At 48.9% G+C, this 20,674-nt stretch overlaps 2 protein-coding genes across 9 annotated transcripts in view; one reads left to right on the plus strand and one right to left on the minus strand.

Moving 5' to 3' along the window:
- The first annotated feature begins 17 nt into the window (after window positions 1–17).
- On the plus strand, window positions 18–17,959 carry DDX11 (DEAD/H-box helicase 11). Of its 4 annotated transcripts, none has more exons than XM_064458090.1 (26): window positions 18–270; window positions 561–800; window positions 1,170–1,256; window positions 2,881–3,038; window positions 4,148–4,193; window positions 4,738–4,845; window positions 5,409–5,496; window positions 5,968–6,170; window positions 6,929–7,081; window positions 7,185–7,231; window positions 8,029–8,108; window positions 8,980–9,024; window positions 9,145–9,212; window positions 9,752–9,790; window positions 10,241–10,364; window positions 10,886–11,023; window positions 11,499–11,611; window positions 12,297–12,369; window positions 12,704–12,807; window positions 13,588–13,737; window positions 15,641–15,709; window positions 15,887–15,987; window positions 16,410–16,494; window positions 17,104–17,179; window positions 17,358–17,512; window positions 17,633–17,959. In XM_064458090.1, the coding sequence occupies exons 1-26, from the start codon at window positions 73–75 to the stop codon at window positions 17,660–17,662; spliced, it is 2,778 nt and encodes a 925-aa protein (XP_064314160.1). In that variant the 5' UTR covers window positions 18–72; the 3' UTR covers window positions 17,663–17,959. The 4 variants fall into 4 exon arrangements, with proteins under 4 accessions (XP_064314160.1, XP_064314161.1, XP_064314162.1 ...); XM_064458091.1 differs by having other exon boundaries at window positions 10,889–11,023; XM_064458092.1 differs by lacking the exon at window positions 561–800.
- Window positions 17,960–18,672: 713 nt separating this feature from the next.
- WASHC1 (WASH complex subunit 1) overlaps window positions 18,673–20,674 on the minus strand; it is a 44,306-nt gene continuing 42,304 nt past the window's right edge. For all 5 annotated transcript variants that reach the window (XM_064458098.1, XM_064458094.1, XM_064458096.1 and 2 more), the window contains 2 exons: window positions 19,985–20,053; window positions 18,673–19,400 (listed from right to left, as the gene is read on the minus strand). In XM_064458098.1, the coding sequence (XP_064314168.1) occupies window positions 19,249–19,400; window positions 19,985–20,053 (221 nt within the window). In that variant the 3' untranslated portion in view covers window positions 18,673–19,248. The remainder of the gene's footprint in view (window positions 19,401–19,984; window positions 20,054–20,674) is intronic.

The raw sequence follows: 20,674 nt of genomic DNA on the forward strand, positions 1-20,674 counted from the left end.
CCGCAGCGTCACGGGAAGGGGGCGGGGCGTCCCCGGCGGTCGGTTCGAAGCGGCGCGGCGGCGCCGGGCGGGATGGAAAGCGCGGCGGCCCCGGCGGCGGCGCGGCCCGTGTGCCCGCAGGCGGCGGGCGGCGCAGCGCCGGGCCCGGGCGGCGGCGGCCGGTTCCCGTTCCCCTACACGCCCTACCTCATCCAGGAGCGGTTCATGGCGGCGCTGTACGGCGCGCTGGAGGCCGGCCGGGTGGGCATCTTCGAGAGCCCCACGGGGACGGTGAGGCGGGACGGTGCGGCGGCCTGGAGGGTGGGGCGGCGGCAGGGGTCCGTCACCCGGGGCAGGGGGGTACACGGGGGTCCCCTGGCGAGGTGGGGGGGACCCGCGGAAAAGGGCCGCGGCTGGGCCTGACCCCGCGCGGAAGGGTCTGTCACCGAGGGTGGCCCCGTCCCCGCGGAGGGACCGCGGCTGCGCGTCCCCTGTCCCCGCCGGGTCCCCGTCAGCGCGGAGTGTCGGTGGCAGCAGGGCTCCGGCCACCGGAGCCTCACCTTGTTCGCTTTCCACGGCAGGGCAAATCCCTGAGTCTCATCTGCGGGGCCCTCGCCTGGCTCCGAGACTTCGAGGAGAAGAAGCGGCAGGAGGAGGCGCGGCTTCTGGCGCCCGAGGAGAGCGGGCGGGAGGGGACGACGCAGGTGGCTTCAGCTGGGCCCCGGCGCCCGGAGGGCGGAGGCGCCGCCGCCGTGGAGCCGGACTGGGTGACGGCGTTTGTGCAGAAGAAAGAAGAGCGTGACATGGTGGACAGGCTAAAGGTTGAGAAATGCTCGTATGTGGAGGGTGGGTAAAACAACGAGGTGTGAGGATCAGAAAGGCTGACGGCCTGGGTGATGATTGGGAAAAACAAGCGAGACAAGCGTTGATGGTGGTCTTGGTCTTTCACGGGACTTTGACTCAGTTATGAGGGACGAGGAGTTGCCATGGAAGGTGCAGAAGATAGGAAACAATATTACTCTGAACATAGTAACATACAGCAGGCGTGTGCTCCAGCCTAAAGGGGCTGCGTACTTACAATTTTATGTCACAGTTAATTTTTGTCTATACCCAGGGAATAGGAAAGTAAGTACACCCAGGGTTTAGAACTAAACATGCTTCATCCTTCCTTCACTCTCCCTTTATTTTAGGAAGAGCAGATCAGGAGGAAAAAGCGAGAAGATCGTCTTGAGAAAATCCGCCATAATGTGCAGTTAAAATATGCAGAAAAGAGAAAGGTGAGTTATCCCGCAGAGGTTAAAACTCGAGTGTTGTTCATACTGGCTATAACTGCGACTTCATTCTGAGTTTTCCAACCCATTTGTTTGGGGAGGTCTTTGTATTAGGTTGCTGAAACTGGTTATCCAAAACTTTTGGTTAGATTCTCTTTTTAAAGTACAGATGTGAAAAACAGTATGTGCGTAGAGAATTTCCTGTGACGATGCCTGTGTGTGGGTAGAAAGGGTGTGTGTTCTGATGGCCTTCTGGCCCTCTGCTTTTGTTTTAAAAGCTTTAATGCTTGGATTTTTTTTTTTTTTGTTGAAAGCTCTCTGTTTTATGAGCATGGGTGAACATCTGTAGTTCTGGAATAAAACCTGTAGAACTGTGATTAAATTTAAGATCATGGGAACAGAAGACCCCTCCAAAAAAGCCAGGTCAGGCTTTGGTTGTACTTTGCCCACCAGCAGGGAACTATTGCACTTGTTTACTTTCATAGCAAACGTGATTGTATTGTTCAGAAATCTCTTTCTTCAACACACAAAAAGTTCACAGATACACTCTCCTGCCATTTAGATGGGTGAACTGGCTTTGGTGTTTTTAACTCTAAGAGCTTTTTGATGGTATGAGTCAAACTTCCTGGAAATACCGACTTTGGGTCCCAAACAGGCAGACTTATTAGGCTGCCAGGCTATTAGTTTCTCGTGTGCTCCATCTCAAGTGATGTGTTAGGTTTTGGTCGACTCCTGTCAGAAGGATATGGCAGAAATAGCAAAGGCTCAGAGGTGAATGGCAAATAAAAAACCGAGTGGAACAAAGGAAGAACTTTTGTCTCTTAAAAGAGGATGAAGAGCATGTGAAATGAGAAACGTGGTAAGTAGCAAGAAAGCAAATTAAAGAAATATTACAGGGATTTGGAAAGGCAACTGATTAATCTCTTCTGTAGTAGCGCTCACTAACTTCATTTCTTCATAATGCTGTGGTAAAAGAACACTCACTGAAGTTGGGAGATAGTGTTTTCAGATTGAAAAAACAAACTCTTCCGTATCAGGACACAAAGTTATTCAGACAACTATTCTGCAACAGTTTCATGGAATTTTTGTAGAGGGGTAGACCTGTGTTGGAGTAGGAACCAAATGGAGAAAAAACACCAAGAGAAGTCTTGTGCTCTGTGTTCTAAAACAGGCACTGAGTTTATCCTATCTTTAAGTGTGGACAGAGTGTTTCATTATGTCCTTGTATGTTTGGGTGCATTTATTTACATGATTTTTTTTTTTTTTCAGGCAGACATCTTTTATGGGCCACTTTGAGCAACTAATACTGGATTACATGGATATTGTCATTTCAGGATCTATTAGTTCAGTGGGCCTTTTGCATAGAAGGGACTTTATGTTTCCCCCTTCATATATGTCTGTGTGGGCAAGTCTTTAGTTGTTGGTAACAGCTGCATTCTGTGGGGCTGAACAGCTTCAGACACCCTTGGTGCATTTGCTTGTCCTGCTGGGTGTTTACCCAGCCAGCCATTACCCATGTTATGACTGAGGGACTCTGTTGTCTTCTGACCTGTCCATGGCGTAAAGTGACGTGTGTGCTACCTCCCTTTCTGTACGAGAAATAATGTGATCGTTCATGTGTTTGTTTCAGAGATCTGAGGAGGATGAGACAAAGCGCCTTCTTCAGCTCAGCAAGGAGGTTCTTTCAGAGGGAGCTGGAGTGGATACTCTAGATCAGCTAGACCACAGTGAGGAGGAGCTGATTCTTGCTGAATATGAGAGTGATGAAGAAAAGAAAGTGGTATCTAGGTAAGGACAGGGACTGAGGGGATTCCAAGCCAAGGAAGTATTATTTTCTGTGTCATTTTTGGCTTGCCTTGATTAAAGAGATTTCAGATGTAATTGTGCAGATCTGGAGTTTCTCCGCCATTCAAGCTGTGTAAGTTAGTTGTTGTTCTGGGGGTTGGTTTGCTTAACTGGTTGTTTTGGTGCTTTTGGGGAATTTTATTTTGCCTTGTTTTTTAAGCTTTTATTAGACCAATCAGAGTGACCTTGATGCATCTTTCTTAAAATGTGTGGCAGTGTCTTGCCTTTATCCGTGCGTGGTTTCCCAAAGAATGTCTCTGGATGCTGAGTGAATGACTAGAGATCAAGTTCTTGGCATTAGAAAAGCAAATTGGAACCCAGGGCATCAGAGGCAGCTATCAGTCCTGCAGATTAGCACTGGCATCCTTTGATACTCTAAAAGGGAGAGATGTTCACATTTCTAAAGCATGAAAACCCAACGTACAGTTTTCTCTCCCATACATCTGCTTTATGCAGAAAGCCAGAAGCCATACTTCAGCATGAAAAGTTAAATACATTTAAAATACAAATTTACTAATTAGTATCCAGATAGATCCTCCTGCCTTAAAAATTGCAAAACACTTAACTACTACGTTTATATGTAGTTTATCAAACACTAAACTGCTGTTGCCTTTGAGGAACTCTATGCAGCTAAATACCTTCCTGAAGCATTTCTTTATGCAACAGCTTGAGGGTGGTAAATTATCTCTAAAGGGAAAGTTTTACAAAAATAAATAAATAAGCTCACCAAAGAAAAGTGTAGCACTGATTAGCTTATGCCCAGGGCTTAGGAGCCCCAGATTTAAAAGAAAAAGAAAAAATTCTTGAAGTTGCTAAAGACACAGCCCTACAGACATTTTTCTTCTAAAGAGCAAGGCTAGACTTGATTGTGCACACTTACCCTATCCTTAAAAAGCCAATTTTTCTTTTACTTTCTGAGCTAAGATCTGAGGCCCTTCTTGAGATGACATAACCATCTCTCTTGAGACCTATCTTTTGTAGTAAAGCATCATTTGATTCTAACTGTCAGTGATCTGCTGAAAGGAAACTGTTTGAGCTCTCTCTTTTCTTAGGCTGGAAGAAGATGACGATGATTTGGAAGAGGAGCATGTGACTAAGGTGAGATGAGGAAGGTAAATAGTGCTGCCTCACAGAACAGCGTAGGAGTGAGCAGAATTGTGGCTTCCTTGCGCCCTTCCCAGAGCCTTGCGGTACACAAGGATTTAGGAAGTCGCATCCAAGAACTGCCAAGTTTGTTGACAGTAGCAACGAGTTCTGCTGTGCTCATCTCCTTCTGGACTGCATCAGCTGCCTAAGCAGCCTGCTCTGCTAACACTGCTGATTTTTTGCTGTGGCTTGCTGTAAAAGCACACTGCGAGAAACACTTTCTTTATTACTCTCCGATGGTGAGTCCCTGCTATTATAGGGGCTTTGGAAAATTAAATGGAAACAAAGATAAATGCGTAGGAGAAAGCAAAGATAAGGCTATTGGTCTCAACAGTTGTAAGGTGACACCCAAACATGTGCCTTCCCTTGTGTTTTTGAAGGCTTGATCAAGATTAACCTCGTTGAGGTGCTCAGCTGCTTCCATGCAGGACCAGTTGTAGGTAGGGGATTGGCTTCCATGTGCTTCTTGACTTCCCTTTGCTCTTCCTCATTGTAGATTTACTACTGCAGCCGCACTCACTCCCAGCTATCCCAGTTTGTGCGTGAGGTGCAAAAAAGTCCTTTTGGCAAAGACACGCGTCTGGTCTCCTTGGGATCCAGGCAGGTACGTGGTATTGTTCACAAGGGACCCAGGGCGCGTGTTAACTTAATGTGAGAGACTTTGTGAGGAGGTGCGTGGGCGTGACACCTCAGAAGGCATCTTGAGGATTGACTGAATCTCCCATTGAAAAACTGAGGCAGTCATGGGTCGTGACACAGATCTCTGTGATGTATGTTTTTCTGTGAGCTGTGTTTTGGCCAAAACACCCTTTGATGTAAACAGAAAAATCTGTTTTACGTCTTCTGATGTGGAATATTACAGATGTCAGTCACTGGGAAGGCTTGCCTCTTAGTATTACTTCTGGCAGCATTTTCTTGAAGCTGTTTTGTAGCAGTGAGCCATCTCAGTGCACCTTTTCTTATTTTTTTTCCTCCTTGCTAAGTTTTTCCCAGTTTCAAGCATATTTGTGGCAGTTAGGATGCACAATGTCTCACCGATAAACTTTTCCATTTTGGAATCTGGCCTGAGATTGCTTTAAAGAAATCTCTTCTCTTACAGCAAAGGGTGCACAGGGGGCACCCAGTGCTTAACGGCCCCCTACCTCTTCCTCTCTTTGCATGTCCAAGAACCTGTGTGTGAATGAGGAGGTGCGTCGCTTGGGGGCTCTCCAGCTTATCAATGACCGATGCATGGAGATGCAAAAGAACAAACATGGTAGGAACATTTCCAGCCTGGGGAAGCAATCCCTGATAAAGCTGATAGGAGAGTCTGGAGACAGTGTGCTCTGACAATCAGTTCTAGCAAGAGAGTGGTAGGAGCTTGAAAATGGCAGGTTGGAGGAACACAGCTAGAGACCCTTAGTGCTTTTACTTTTCTTGTCCTCCAGGCTAGGGTGCTGAGATGTGTATGTATTTTCTGAGTGTCTTAAGCTGTTCAGGACTCCCACAGCGGAAGGGTACTTTGTCACTCAGTACTAGAAACGTTAGAGGATGTTACATGGGTAAATCTAACTGGCAAGAGTAGTGCCTACTACAGAAATGGAAATGTTACTGCTGAATAATTTTTAAATAGATGATAGGTTAAAAATACACGTGACAAAGCCTGCTTTGAAATCCAGGAGGTTCTGCAAAGTGGCTGGTTTAGGCTGTGTGTTGCTCATAGCTTTCTTTTGATTTCTGCTGTTAGAAAAGAAGAGTGATGAAGAGATGGAAGGGAAGAAGAGACGTGTGAGTCGCACTGTATGCCCATTTTATTCCTATGAGCAAATGCAGTTTCTCCGCGATGAAGTTCTAGTGGAAGTGAAGGATATTGAGCAGTTGGTGGCTTTGGGAAGGGAGAACAAAGCCTGCCCATATTACGGGAGTCGATACGCCATTCCTGCTGCTCAGGTAAGGTGTACGCAGTTTTAGCAGAACTAATGCTAGGGCATCTAATAATAAACCAATTGCCTGCTCCCTCCAGTGCTGTTACTCAATATTGTGGGAGTCTGTAAACAGGCTGTGTTTCTGTCAGCTGTAGTTTTGCTGAGAGAGCAAAGGAAAAGAAGAATACACATTTGTAGTTAATAGGGAGGCTGAGAGTATCATAGAATCATAGAATAGTTTGGATTAGAAAGAACCTTTAAAGACCACCTAATCCAACCCCCCTGCAGTGAGCAGGGACATCTTCAACTCAGTCAGGTTGCTCAGAGCCCCCTCCCACCTGACTGAATATTTCCAGGAATGGGGCATCTACCACCTCTCTGGGCAACCTGTGCCAGTGTTTTTCAGCATTCTGAAATACTTGAAAGGCTCAACAGCTCTGAAGCAATACCAACACAAGGATGTAATCTTAGCTCTTGCCACTGCTCTCCTACCTTGCTTGGTTCTCTATCAGAATATGTGCTTTCAGTGCTTCAGAGGAGACCTGGAAGGCAACCTGAGCTGTTATGCAGTTATAGCACAATCGTTTCTCCTTAGCTTCGACCCCCGTGCCCCTCTCAAGCATGTGCTTCTGTCTCTCTCCCTACCTTTCCCATAATAATAGTAAGTAACTTGACTGAATTCTGCAAGGCCATCTGATATGGGCCTTCAGTGAGTGGTTGGGGAGTGCCCTAAGTTTGTAAGCGTGGGAGCTAGAATCAGGGCAGCATGTGTTTCTCCCATAGCTGGTGGTGCTGCCCTATCAGATGCTCTTGCATGAGCCTACCAGGAGCGCTGCTGGGATCAAGCTGAAGAATCAGATCGTAATCATTGACGAGGCTCACAACCTCATAGACACCATCACCTGTATCCATAGTGCAGAGGTCACTGGCTCTCAGGTGAGTCACAGCCTGGCTTGTTAATCATGAGTGAGCTCTGTGTCTGGCAGAGCACCCTTTCTTGACTCCTTTGTAATAACAGCTCCCTTTTTTGTTCGTGTAGCTGTGCTGTGCCCACTCCCAGCTGCTGCAGTACATGGAGCGATATAGGTGAGGATCTTGAAGGAAAAGAGCACAATGGTGGCAGGCAGTGTGGATGCCATGGCTTGTTTCGTGTCTGCAGGGTCTTTCTTGCTTTTCCCTGGCGGAAAGTTATTTGCATTAATACTTCTGCAGATGAAAAGCCACTCGCTTCGTTATCTCTGTCTAGAATCCGTCTAAGTCAGACTCCTGGGGCTGGTATTAAGTAGTGAGAAGGGGGATACCCTGAGGATTCTGGCTTTCCTTTACACTCTCAGTTTCTTTCCCAATATCTCCCTATAATCGCTCCTGCTTTGTGATGCAGCATTTCAAAAGATTCACTCTTTCATGTCTCTCCTGGACCGTAGTCTTTCATGTGCTGACCAGCATTATGGCAGAGGCAGTAAGCTCTGAGGAGGAGGAAGCTATATGTGGGTTTTGGCTCTGGCAAAACCTTGTGTCTTGTCATCCCTGCAGTGGTCAATTATTGTGCTCAATGCTACCAACCGCAATCGTGGAGTGTTATTGCAACAGAGACTTGAGATGTCGCTGCCGTTGTAATAAACAAACTAATTAATGTGTGAGGAGAAAGGCAATGCTAGGAACGGTGTGGGGTGCATGGGTGAGTCCTCTGGGGTGACCTTGGGCAGGATATCCAGGGGTGTATGCCCTGTCACAAATGGGGAGAATAATCCTGGGAGAAATCATTCTCGGTTCCTGTCTCTGCAAAAAGAAGGGGAGTTCAGGTGCTTGTCTCTGCAGCTCAGCTGCTGTGAGTTAGTCCCTGAAGATGTTTTGGGGCCTAATACCTGTCTCATTTTTCACAGAAAACGTTTGAAGGCAAAGAACTTGATGTACATTAAGCAGATCCTGTATGTGCTGGAGCGGTTTGTGGCCGTGCTGGGGGGTAAGCAAACCTATTCTATCTCCAGGGATCCTGACAGACTCTGAGCTAGTTGCTGCTTCCTCAGGGCACTATCCTCCTTCCCCCTCTGCAGAATCTGTGGGGAGGTGTTGCTCATGTATAGTTTCAGATGCCAGCAATTTTATTTCTTTATTCATAAAGAACTTCCTCCTTGCCCAGGGGAAACGCAGCTCTTCGGGGCTGGGGCCTGGTGGTGCTCCCTGCCCTTCTCTCAAATGTATACTCTTCCCACCCTGTTCCCGCCAGTCTCTTCCCCACACTGAGTTAAGTGCTTTCATTAGAAAATGCAGCCTGTGTACAGCTTCATGATTGAGGCTGCAAAAGTGAGATGTGAGGTGGGTGTTAAACACTAGGACATAAAATGCAGTGGGTGGCAGCAGTTAATCCTGTTCTGGCTGTTAGGGTCTGGGCATGGAGCTGTCCTCAGGTTTTCCCCTCTTCCCAGTTGCCTGCCAGCCTATGCGCCTTCCAGCTCCCCGCTGCTGCGCTGAGGGGGGGTGAGGGATGCATTGCAGTCCCTGTCCCTGCATCTTTGCAGCACGATGACTATGTAATGTGTGAGCACTTGTATGCACCCACCGTACCTGCTGCCTCCTGCTACAGAAGGAATGTAGGTGGTGGCTTTTAGGATGCAGCAGTATAGTTGCCCTACAAAGTAGGGGTACCCTGCAGGGGAAATTAAAACTGAGCAGGAGCAGATGTTTTGTCTGTATAGCTACATTTTGCAGATGTATAGTTATTTCTTGGGTTTTGTCCTAGTGCGGTGTCCCTTTCAGCTCAGTTGTTAGTCTCTTGCTTAATTTTAAGACAGACTCATTCTAATGCTTCCTTGAATCGGTTTCATGTTTTACAGGTAATGTGAACCAAAATCCTAGCTGTCAGGCAGTTTCCCAAACAGGTAAGACTGGAGTGAACACCTGGGGTACGCAGCCATCAGTTGGGGACGTGAGGGTGGGCAGTAAGGGGCTGCAGGCCCAGCAGCTAATAATTTTTATTCTCTTTCCCCTCTTTCTTTCAGGGACAGTGCTAAAATCCATCAATGACTTTCTGTTTCAGAGCCAGATTGACAATATCAACCTCTTCAAGGTAATACGAATGTTGTTGTCTGCTAGGGCACAGGTGGCAGTGACCTGTTCAAGGTTATCAGAAAGTGTGTGAGAGAGCTGGAAGCAGAGCCAAGGCCCACGTGGCAGAATCTGCTTTCTAGCAGATTCTCTGCAATGCGTAGATCTCTTCTGCATCTTGTCTGGATAACAGCGCCTGAAAGCCAGATAGATCATCTTGGGGCAGAGGGAGGCAAGCAATTAAACGTGTACGAGTGCAGAGGCTGTCTGTAGGCAAAGCTAAACTGTAAGGGTTGAGGGTGAAGAAACTATGCTACTCAACCTAACCCATCCCTTGAACCTCCAAACACAGCACCTTGACACTTCGTGCTTCTGCTCTGGAAGCAATGCCTTTGTAATAAACTGTTGTCCAGGAGGCAAGGCTCACGAAGAACTGCGCATCCCTCCCCAAGTGCACAGCAACAACAGCAAGTGATACCCCTGCCGGACAGGGATCAAGGGCTGCAGGATGGGAGAAGGGATGCTGAACGCCAGTTCATTTTTTCTGTCTTCCTCCAACAGGTTCAGCATTACTGCGAGAAGAGCCTCATCAGTAGGAAGGTACTGCCCCCGTGACTCTGTGATCAACAGCGTTCAAATGCTGTTTCACACATTGAGTTTGAAGTGGAAGATGCAGCAGCTGGGGTGGGAGCCTGTCTTCTCTGCTCTGCAAACAAAGTGGTTCCTGCAAAAAGCACTGTATGGGCACGTTACCTTTTGCTTATACAGCAAAGAAGCACACAACATGGTGTACCACAGTATTCAAGTGGGTGCTAATTCTGTGATGCTTGGCCTCAAGCTCGCTGGCCTGGGGGAACCAGCATCAGAGGCTTGTTTTGGTTTTGATTCAATGAGTGAAGGAAAGTAATGGGAGCTCTGGGCTGATAGATTCTGATTGGGCTGGTTTGCAAACATCCAACAAGGAACTTTGTGGCAGGCCAGCAAACCTGTTTTTATCTTGCCTGACTCCTGCTGTTGGTAGTCTTAATCTTACTGGCTTTTGCTTGGCAGCTTTTTGGGTTTGTGGAGCGATATGGAGGCCCTGCCACAGCTGTGAAGACCAACAAGGAGAACCAGAAGTTGGCTGGTTTGCAGAACTTCCTTCTGACCCTCCAGCAGGGGTCTGATAAAGAAGGTGAGTTCAGATATCCTCCACTTGTTCATCTGAGGACAAAGTGAGGGTGTGGAACCTGCATCTATCTGCATGAGGAAAGGGGGAGGCAGATTTGAAGAGCGATAGACTGCAGAAGCTGTCCTGGGCAGGTGTTTCTTACTATGCATGAGTAGGCAACTATACATATGATTAGAAGATCTCCTGAGGTCCCTTCCAAGCTGGATGATGCAATTCCATGTTTACACTGCACACACTCACGCTTCACCTTGCTGTGACCTGGGACACAGCTCTGGGACCTGAGCTACCATGGGTAGCTCTGTTTAGTGGTGCCAGCTACAAAAGCCAAATCTTTCTTTGCTTTTTTTTTCCTAGCAATGGGATGGAATTTGGGTTCTCTCCTTTATTAGGTTGGTTTTCTCTGCCTGCATAAGTATACCAGGCATCATGTTCCCATAGAAAGGACCCATCTATATTTTGTGCTTAGTCCCTGTCTTCAGAAATGTGGCCTAAGTTGCCTGCCTCTCCTTTTCTTTTCTGGCCAGCAGGTACTCTGCAGAGCCCTCCTGTGGAGGCTGAGAACAACCAGCTCCGAACTGCCTCTCCACTGATGCAGATTGAAGGATTTCTCTCGGCCCTCACGAATGCAAACCAAGATGGCCGAGTCATTCTCAACCAGCAAGGTACTGGAAAGGGTGAGCTGGGGAGAGGTGGCATGAGTCGCAAGCAGGGTGCTTCAGTGGCAGTGAGGGAGGAGATCCTGAGCCTAGGGCGTGCCTGCAGCCTGGCAGAACTTGCCTGTGCTGTTTTGATGCAGGCTGGCATGCTCAGTCTGTGTGAGGACTCTAGTGAAACCAAAAGAAATCTTGGCCAAGGGCACTGGGGCCAGGGTTTGCAGAGCTCTACTTCCACTTTGGATGTTGATTTTTGTCTTGCAATTTATTGCACCTCTTCTGCAGATCTAGGCAGATTAGGAAGCAGCAGGTAACTTCCAGGTTGGTGTTACCTGCTGCTGCCCCTGGCAGTGTTGAATAGCAGCAAGTCCTTATTTTGAGAGGTGGGGACCTGCCAGAGTGCCCAGGACAGGAGGGAGAGCCTCTTATATCCCTGAGTGCGTGTCACAGCTAGTTCCTGATGTTGTCTCTCTCCTTTTCCCAGGCACAGTTGGTCAGAGCAGCCTCAAATTCCTCTTGCTGAATCCAGCTGTCCACTTTGCCAAGGTGGTGGAAGAATGCCGTGCTGTAATCATTGCTGGGGGCACCATGCAGCCGGTGAGGGAATAAGGATGCTGTGCGGGGCTCTCGGGAGGTTTCTGGTGCTATCTGCAAGCAGGCATGGAACGACAGCACCTTGGTGCCACTGGGCTGTGCTCTTCTTCTCACTTCCCATGGTGTCTGTGGGAAAAGACCTTTTCTACCTACCCTTTTATCTCCCTGGTACGGTTTCCCTGCATGAACCATCACACTGCCTGTTTATGCAAAAAATTGTAGGTGTAAGGCCAGGATTGCCCTTGCTAGCCTTTCTTGTCCTCAAGATGATATAGGCTGAGCTCATGCTAGGTTGGAACTAGCATGGGTAGCGGTCAGAGGACTTTGTAAAACCATCTGACCTTCTAAAGGGCCAGGGATCCCACAGGGACTGTCCCATAGGTAGATGAGCTCTCCACTAAGTAGTGGCTTCAAGCCCTGGCTGACCTCACAGGATGTGTGTAGGGCCTTTCTCCTTCTGTGTGCCCTGGGCTCTGACACACCTCCCAGCCCTGGCTTCTGTGCTCAGCATTCCCACACCCTTGATCTTTGCATCACGGAGGGAGCCTCTCTCCCCTGTGCCAGCAACCCACTGGACAGAGCTGACCGGCTCCCTTGACACTGGTGCTCAAGGAGCAGTACCGGTGTTGCTGATGCCATGTTTTTTGGGACGCTGGTGCTTTACCTCTCTTTGGCTTGTGGTTTGTAGGTGGCTGATTTCCGAGAGCAGCTGCTGTCCTGTGCTGGTGTGGATCCTGCACGTGTCGTGGAGTTCTCTTGTGGTGAGTGTGACGGGCTGGCAGGGAGGGGTCATAATCTGTCTCTGCGGGACCCGGGTGTTGCAGTTTGCCTCTGGTGCTGTTCTGGCAGCACTCTAAGCTACATGGCGTCTCTCATGGCAGCAGAGGGGTGCTAGGTTCCCTCCACTCTGAGCTTCCCCAGTGTCAGCAGGCAGCATGCTGTGCCTTCTTCCCAGGGGTGCAGGGAATGCGAGTCAGAGCAGCTGGGTGACTTAGACAAACATGTGCCTTGCTGCATGCAGGTAAAGCTGTTCAGCTGGTGGGGTTTGTGCATACAGCAGCAATGGTGCCTCTCACTGCTTGGTTTTGTCTCCAGGACATGTGATTCCTCCAGAAAACATTTTACCTATAATCCTCTGCAGTGGTCCCTCCAACCAGCAGCTGGAGTTCACCTACCAGACAAGAGACCTGCCCCAGATGGTCAGTCTTTCCTTTGTTCCCTTCCTGGGTAGCTCATTGTTGCCTCACATGCTTATGTTTCGTAGGCTGGCATGCTCTCTGTTTCAAAGGTGGGCTGATCAAAAGCCATGGCAGGGGAAATCTGTGGGATTTGTGGCAGGTGTGTTGCCAAGTCATCGGGAAAGAGGAGCAGCAAGAGGGGTTTTGAGCTGCCTGCTCAGAGGTAGCTATTGGAGATGAGGGACACTAGCAACTCCTGTTTGGCTGTACTGAGATCCTGCATTTGGCCTGCTGGACGTCAGAAAGAGATTTGTGACTCTGCTTCACAGTTTGAAGGGCTCAGTGACAGTGGAGCGTGGCAGCCCTGCAGGGTGCAGCCCAAAGCATAGGGGCGGCAGCAGATGTTTCTGCACTTTTTCCTTTGGTGGGCCAGTAAGCACCCAAGGCTAGACACTAGACCTGCTCTGCCCCTGCTGAATCTCCACCAGACGTGCTAGCTAGCTCTCCACATCTGTTCTAGTGCGACAGGTCCGATCTGCTGCGACAACAGACATAAAACCTTCTTTTCCTGAATGACCACTGCTCCACAGCAGTAACAGAAAACCTGGATTAGTAGAGGCCAAGCAGTGAAGAGCATTTTCATGATTCCCAGCTCTCTTAATAAACCTGGCATATTGCCCATGTTTTTCCTTCCCCTGAGGCATGTCATAGGGGAGGTGTGATCCTGGGATTGAGCACAGATTTGGAGCGGCATTAGCTGGGGTGCCTGTCAGCTGCAATATGCTCTTGTCTCTCTTGCAGATGGATGAGACGGGTCGAATCCTTTGCAACCTGTGCAATGTGGTCCCAGGGGGTGTGGTGTGCTTCTTTCCCTCCTACGAATACGAGAAGCAGGTGTACGCACACTGGGAGAAGACGGGGCTGCTCACACGGCTGGCAACTAAGAAGAAGGTAATTGTGCAGCCAGGGGCAGTTGGTACTTTAAATGGAGGTTTCAAAATATCAAACAATTATCTTTGCATTACAGGCCTCTCTTGCTGAGTTGTTCTCATACTCTGCACAGCAGAGCAGAGCGGATGTTTATCTAGCCAATCCCTCCAGTAATGAATAAATGATACTTCCCGGGTGGCTGATCACTGAGCTGGGATCTAAATTAGATTAAATGCGGCCATAGATTCTTTAAGTGCACAGTCTGTGCAGTGGCCATGGGGGGAGACAATCCTCGCTTTCCTTAACCAGCAAGCTCGTTCCTGTCGTGGCTGGGGGGGCTGTTCAGGTTGAGCTCTTTCAGGGAACTTGTTTTTCCCAGGCTCGACCGTGTGTCCCTCGACCATAGGCCAGCACAGCTAAGGGCCAGGCAGAATGGGACCAGACTGCAGTTCATAGGACAAATGGTGGAAGTGCAGAGTGGAGAACTGAAAGACTAGCAGTGGTGTCTCCTGTTGAAGAAGGGATGAGAAACATTAGATGGGGAGATCATTGCGAATATAGAACCTTTGCAGTGACTCTCACAGGTATCTGAAGCTTGGGTGTTGAAAGTCAGGCAGCCTGACTGCCTCGGGGTGTGGGGCAGGGATCTTGGCTCATGTGCTGGGGAGGTGGGGAATGAATTGCGTATACCCTGGCTGTGACTTCTGTTTGCCAAAAGCTACAAATTTACCATGTGGATTAGGAGAGTACATCCCCAGATATTTCACAGCGTCGGTGCAGGCATTCTGGCACGTGGATCTCCATGTGTCTGTACGGCTGTCACTCATAGTGCCTTTCAGGTGTGTTCTGTCAGGGTCCCAGCGGTCTGCCTAGCGCCCCACGGCTTTGTGCCACAGTCACGCAGCGTGCTCTGCCTTTCAACTCTGATTTGTTCTTGTTTGGCCTTTGCAGTCTCCGGCAAATTGGATATGCGTTAGCAAAGCAATTTGGTAGAAGTGCAGCAAGTGTGACTCTCAGCTGCCCCCAGACAAGAACATATCACAGCAGAGGGAGGTTGAAGTCTTTCCTGAGGTGGCTGTGGTGAGATCACACTGAGATTGGATATAAATTACATAAAGAAAATTAACTTAAATCCGAGGATTAAATAGCTACTGTTTAATAAGTTAAATAGTCTTGGCTTGTATTTGTAATTGCCTGTTGTTTTTCTACTGAAAGACTGATTCTGGCTGGTAAGATTTGATAGTACTTCTTGCTAACCAAGTTGAAAACACATCCTCTAGTTTCTTTACTGTCACAGAAAATACAGATGTTGCGCCTCTCGTTTACTAGGAAAACAACTTGTGATTTGGACCAAGGTGCAGCATCTATCAAAATGCAGCTCAATTAACTTCAGGGGCTTTCAGTAACTAACTAGGCATGCTAGAATAACAAAGAAATACTACTTTATGTATGCTTTGCAGAGAAAGCTACTTTATTCACTGGGCAAGAGGAGTTATTACTTGGAATTAATTGATGATTGGAATTGATAGGTTGCACCATGCCATCCAAGATCTTGCAGCTGGAGGGTCTCCTCATGCGGCTGGTTCGTTCTTCATAGTTGGAAGAGGTGCACAGTGCTTTCCTGCCTTTCAGCTCTCAGATGACTTTTAACTTCGTGCAGAATTAGACAAGCCTGCCGACGCTGAAAGGGAGTGCTGGAGGGGCAGGAGCAGCTGCTGCTCCCTTCAGAGCCCAGTTGAGAAGTGCTGTAGTGAGCAAGCAGTGCTTCTCCAGAGCAGAGGAGAGAGGTGCTGGGTTTTCAGGCAGTTTTCCCTTCCCTGATCTTGGTTCCATGTGCTGTTTAATGGCCTAGGAGTAAAATGGACTGCTTTCTTTAAACTGTTTGCTTCCTGCTGCCTCAACTGATGCACTGTGCCTCTGACAGATCTTTCAGGAGCCTAAAAAAGCCAACCAGGTGGAGCAGGTGCTGGTGGAATATGCCAAGTGCATAAAGGTAAGCTGAGGAGGCAGACTGGTGTGAGTGCGGCACCCCAGCTGCGTATGGGAGCACTGCTAAAAGAGACAATTGTGGCTTTTATCAAGGAAAGAGGGCTCTAGTCCAGCTGTGGGAGTGTTTCTGAAACAGAAATCTTCCTTACTCTGGTTTAAGTTGCTGGTCATTCTCCTGCAGCGCTGCAGCCAAGTGGGAGGACCGATGACGGGGGCCCTGCTGCTTTCTGTAGTTGGAGGCAAAATGAGTGAAGGGATCAACTTCTCCGATGACCTGGGAAGGTAAGGTGGCTGCTCCTTGGAAGGTGAGCTCTGGGCTTGTGGTGTGGTGACTCCAAACAGGACGGACACAACTGCGCTTGCATAGATAGAAAATCCTGGGGAGCACATGGCTTGGGCTGATGCTTAAACCAATGGGACAAAGTCTGCTGGGTGGTGTAAAACCTGCTTGTCCAAAGTACTTTTCATGTGAGTAATGCAGCTGGGCTTGCTGTGCTAGATAATCCCTCGTTCTGGCACTCTGAATCCCTCTGCCGCTTTCCATTCAGAATGTGCTTGTCAGACTGCTGTGCTTTATTGCCGCCTTTGGTTTTCATGGCTGGCTGTCTTTCAGGGGTGCAGTGACCTCTAATTTATCAGTCTATTGGAAAAGTGCTCTAGGATGAGACATTAAGAGTAATGCAGTCCTCCCTTGCTCCTTGCAGGTGTGTGATTATGGTGGGAATGCCTTACCCCAACATTAAATCTCCAGAGCTCCAGGAAAAAATGACTTGGCTTGACAAAACAATGGTAACAGAGACACTTACACCTCTGCCTCTTTCACTTTGACTTTTTAGTATTAACTTTCCTCCCAGCACAAGAGTCCCAGGGCTGCCTTCAAAGGTTTTGTTTTTGTTCTTTTCTTTGGGCTTGCCCTGGTTTCCCAGTCTGTGGGGTACCTAGAGCACAGCCTTCTCCATGCTGCAGGTATACAGGTGGCCCTAAACACAGGGGAAAAGCTCAGTGCAGGGAAACACCACTGGGGCTCCCTGGGAACACCAAGTTCCAAGGGGAGCAAGGTCCCTTAACCCCAGAGGAAGTGGCAGGGTGGTAGAAGCTGCTTGCCAGGATCACTTCTGCACTTGTTCTTTCTCACTGCCCCCTGGAGATGCTGCTCCTGCGCAGCTGTGGACAAGATTTCTGCCTTCAAGGGGGCCTTGGACTGGCTCTTTGAATGTTCAATATCGTTTGCTGACTGCAACCTTTCTTCTGTCCCTGCATACTCTCAGCACGGAGGGGTCTGCTTGGCCACGTGCCCACACTGCAGGGGTAAAAGCATTTGCCTCACTTCGTTGTTAAGACTCCCTAGTTTGATTTGTATCTGCCTCGTGTTCAGCCTTACCTATTTTCCCTTTCCAGCCCAGAGCTGCTGGCCAGGCACCTAGCAGAGTGCTGATTGAAAACCTGTGCATGAAGGCAGTAAACCAGTCGATAGGTAATTCATCCTTCCTTGGGCAGGCTGGGGTGATATGAAATGTGACTGAAGTAAGAGGGTGGGAAAAAAAAGACGCGTTACCGATCAGTCTAAGTACAGATGATGGGAACATGAGCTTCCTTGCCTGAGAACAAACACTTCAGCGGGCCATTTTAATGTGGTGGTACACTCTGTACAGGCAGAGCCATTCGCCATCAGAAGGACTTTGCAAGCATCCTGCTCCTGGACCACAGGTACGCCCGCCCTGCCGTCTTTAACAAACTGCCACAGTGGATCAGGGAGAGAACCCAGGTGAAACCCACCTTTGGATCAGCGTTTGCTGAGTTAAGAAAGGTCAGAGTTTATATCTTGTGTACTGCTACCAAAACTGTTTCCTGCTGTACTTGTCTGTACTTTTCTCAAACCTTTACTTTAGTGCAAAGCCAGGGACAAACTGGTTTTGTGTGTCCCTAGTTTCATCGAGGGAAGTCGGACACTTTGTGATGTAGACCAGAGAACAGGCTGAAGGTCAACTCTGTGAGCTGGACCTCTGAAGAACACATGAAGAAAAACAAGTTCCTGCTTTTCTGTACCAAGCAGTTTGTGAATCTCTGCCTTCTGCCCACTTTGTGGATGTTTGTTGTTCATTATCTGAGCGCTGTAACTGTGGGACGGCCTTCAGGACCATAACCAGGAGGGAAACTGGTTCTTGGGCTGAGGCAGGTGAAGGTAGTAGCAGCAGGCTCCTATTTATTTACAGCTGTTAAGGTTTTAGTTAAATAAATATTTTCAAATGAAACAGTTAAGTAGGGAGAGTGTAATTATTTTGACCGAACACATCTGCCTTTTCCTATTAACCACCACATGTAGGTGGCTTGATGACCTTTGAAACACAGTAACCAGTCTTGTGAAAAGCTCTATCAGACAAGTAGTTTTGTCATGTTGGAATTACATGGTCAGACTGGTAAGACATGGGGCAGCTATGGGTAACATTTCTTATCCCCTTCTTTCTACCTTGCTTCAAGCAGGCACTAGAGTGAAGACAGGGATGGCTCTGTAACCTCACAGCAAGCCCCAGCTCTTTCTGTCACCCTGAGCAAGTTTCCCCAGGAGCTGTTTTGCCTCCTTGCCTGTTTCAGCAGCTGGATGCTATCTCTCAAGGCTCTTCGCAATGAAAAAGCACTTATAATTAGACACAGTGCTGGTACCCACTACATTATAATTATAACTATATGTTAATTAGCTCCACAGGGAAGGAAGCAGCTGCTTCTGAGAAATGTCCATTGAGTGTCCTGCCCCTGCAGTGGGTGCAAAGCCCCCTGTCTGGCACAAGCCCCCAGTGAATGCAGCAGCAGGAGTTGGGGCGGGGGCCCTGCTTGCACCAGCTGGTGCCCTCCAGCACTGTGGCTGGTGGTGCTGGGTTGTAAGGCTAGTCCTTGCCAGACAACTGGGCTGTTCCTTAAGACACTCTTAACTGAGCACACCTCCCACTTTTACCAATGTGAACGCTGCAATGATCTGCTTCCTTCAACTTTATTGAAATCTTCAGACAGCGACAGGCAAAGAATTACTATAAGTCAGGTAGAGAAAGAAACCATTGTGTGCAGAGGCACCAGGAATTAAGCCTCCAAGAAGGGACGCACACTCATTCGCTCATCTAGCAACAACCAAGCAAACAGGAGCTTCAGCCAGCAAGCAGAAAGGAGCCAAATCAGGCACGGGCTATTTGCCTGCAAGAGATACTTTTGCAGTCATCACCAGTCACATTAGGAAAGACCAAGGGCCCTTTACAGCAGGAGCAATGCTGAGTGCAGGCTCCCCCACTGCCTGCCATGAGCAGCAGCAGCATTTGAGATGGAATGTAGTATTTGGGGTGGAGAACAGCAGACACCAAAAGAAAAACTCATTGATAACTATAACCTCAGCAGCAGTTAGCTCCTGTTGCTTCTGCATCTCTTCAAGGAGAAGTGACAGGGGCCCCCTGCCATGCCAGTGCCCACCTTCCAGGAGGTACTTCCATAGGCTACTGTCTTTCAAAAGTGCTCAGTTTGAGAGTCCTGGGATTCACACTGATGCGCAACTGACCCCATCTATGACTCCCAGTCATCCTCATCCTCCTCGCCCACAGGCTGCTGTGGGGGTGGGAGGGGTGGTATTGAGTCCGACATACGAGCAAAGGCACCAGCAGGACTTCCAGGAGCATCAGGGTTTGCAGCAGCTCCCGGCCCCTTCCCTGAAATACCTGAGGGAAAGAAAAGCACCAATGAGAGACACCTGACGATTAGAGAACATGGAGGCTCAGAAAGGGGAGGGGAAAAACATGCCTTGTACCACGGCTCCCATCAGCACCCCGGTGACCCAGACAAGCAGAACAGCCAACATGCTTAAATGTCCTGCGCAAGGGCTCATTTAACTAAATTGCCACCTGAGCAAGTCCATGCCCACCTCTGCCCTGGGCCAAGTGCTGTGGGGGTGACACTGGCCCTAAAGGCCCCCAGCTACCTGCCAAGGCCTTGGGGCAACTCAGGTGTCTCCAAGGGTGAAGGGGCCCAGTTTTCCCAGCACTGAATTAAAAAAGACACTGCTGTCCCTTTCTCACAGGTGGCTTTCAGAGACTGTCCTCTGCCTTGGACACACAACACCTCCAGCTGGATTTGAAGTAGAGATTCCCCTGCTCACCCTCTGTAAAGACACTCCCAGCCATGCTGTGGCACATTTGCCAGGGAAAGTTTCTCTATTCCTGTTTCTAGGGCACAACTGAGGTGCCAGAAAGGGATCTCCCTCTTTCCTAGGGAGAAGGAGCAGCCCACCCTGCAGGACCAGTACCTTTGCGCCTCAGCACCAGTTTGTTGAAGAGGTCTGACATCAGATCGCCACCTTGTCCTGTAGCTCTCACTGAAACAGAGCAAAACGAGTCAGACAAGAAGCAGCATCAGTCTGAACCTAGCACTAGAGCAAAAGCATTATCCTGTAATACTCCCTTCAGATTAAAGAAGAAAACCACCCCAACCCCTCTAGTCTTGTATCCCACCCCAATCCCTCCCAGTACAGTCCAGTTTCAGGTCAGAAAAACACCAGGCACTGAAGGGTAATGGCATCTTCTGGGGAACTCCAAGAGTGGAATTCCAAGAAGGGCTGGACATTTGCAGTCTCATTCAGCCAAACCAGCTCCATCAATACCCTCCCCAGCTACCTAATGTGCTCAAACCGGCTTGGCCCCACCCCTCTTGGCCCCAGGGTTTCCTTTGTGTGCCTGCCCCCACACAGCACACTGGAAACTTCTACACCTGCCCTGAGACAGAGCGGGTCTCCATCAAGAACACAAACGCCCTTCTGGCAGATGGGATTTAGCCAGTTCACAGAACTTTGGCTGAACAGGAAAACCTGAGACCTACACCAGGCTGTGAGGAGACACAGCACCTTTCTGCTCTGTATGTTCACTGTGCTCCTGGCTTGCCCGTCTCCCCCCAGACCTACACCTCCCCAGCCTGGGGTAGAAAGCAAGGAAGATCAGTT

This window comes from Phalacrocorax carbo, chromosome 1 (genome assembly GCF_963921805.1).
Source record: "Phalacrocorax carbo chromosome 1, bPhaCar2.1, whole genome shotgun sequence".
In the NCBI taxonomy this organism is placed as follows: Eukaryota; Metazoa; Chordata; class Aves; order Suliformes; family Phalacrocoracidae; genus Phalacrocorax; species Phalacrocorax carbo.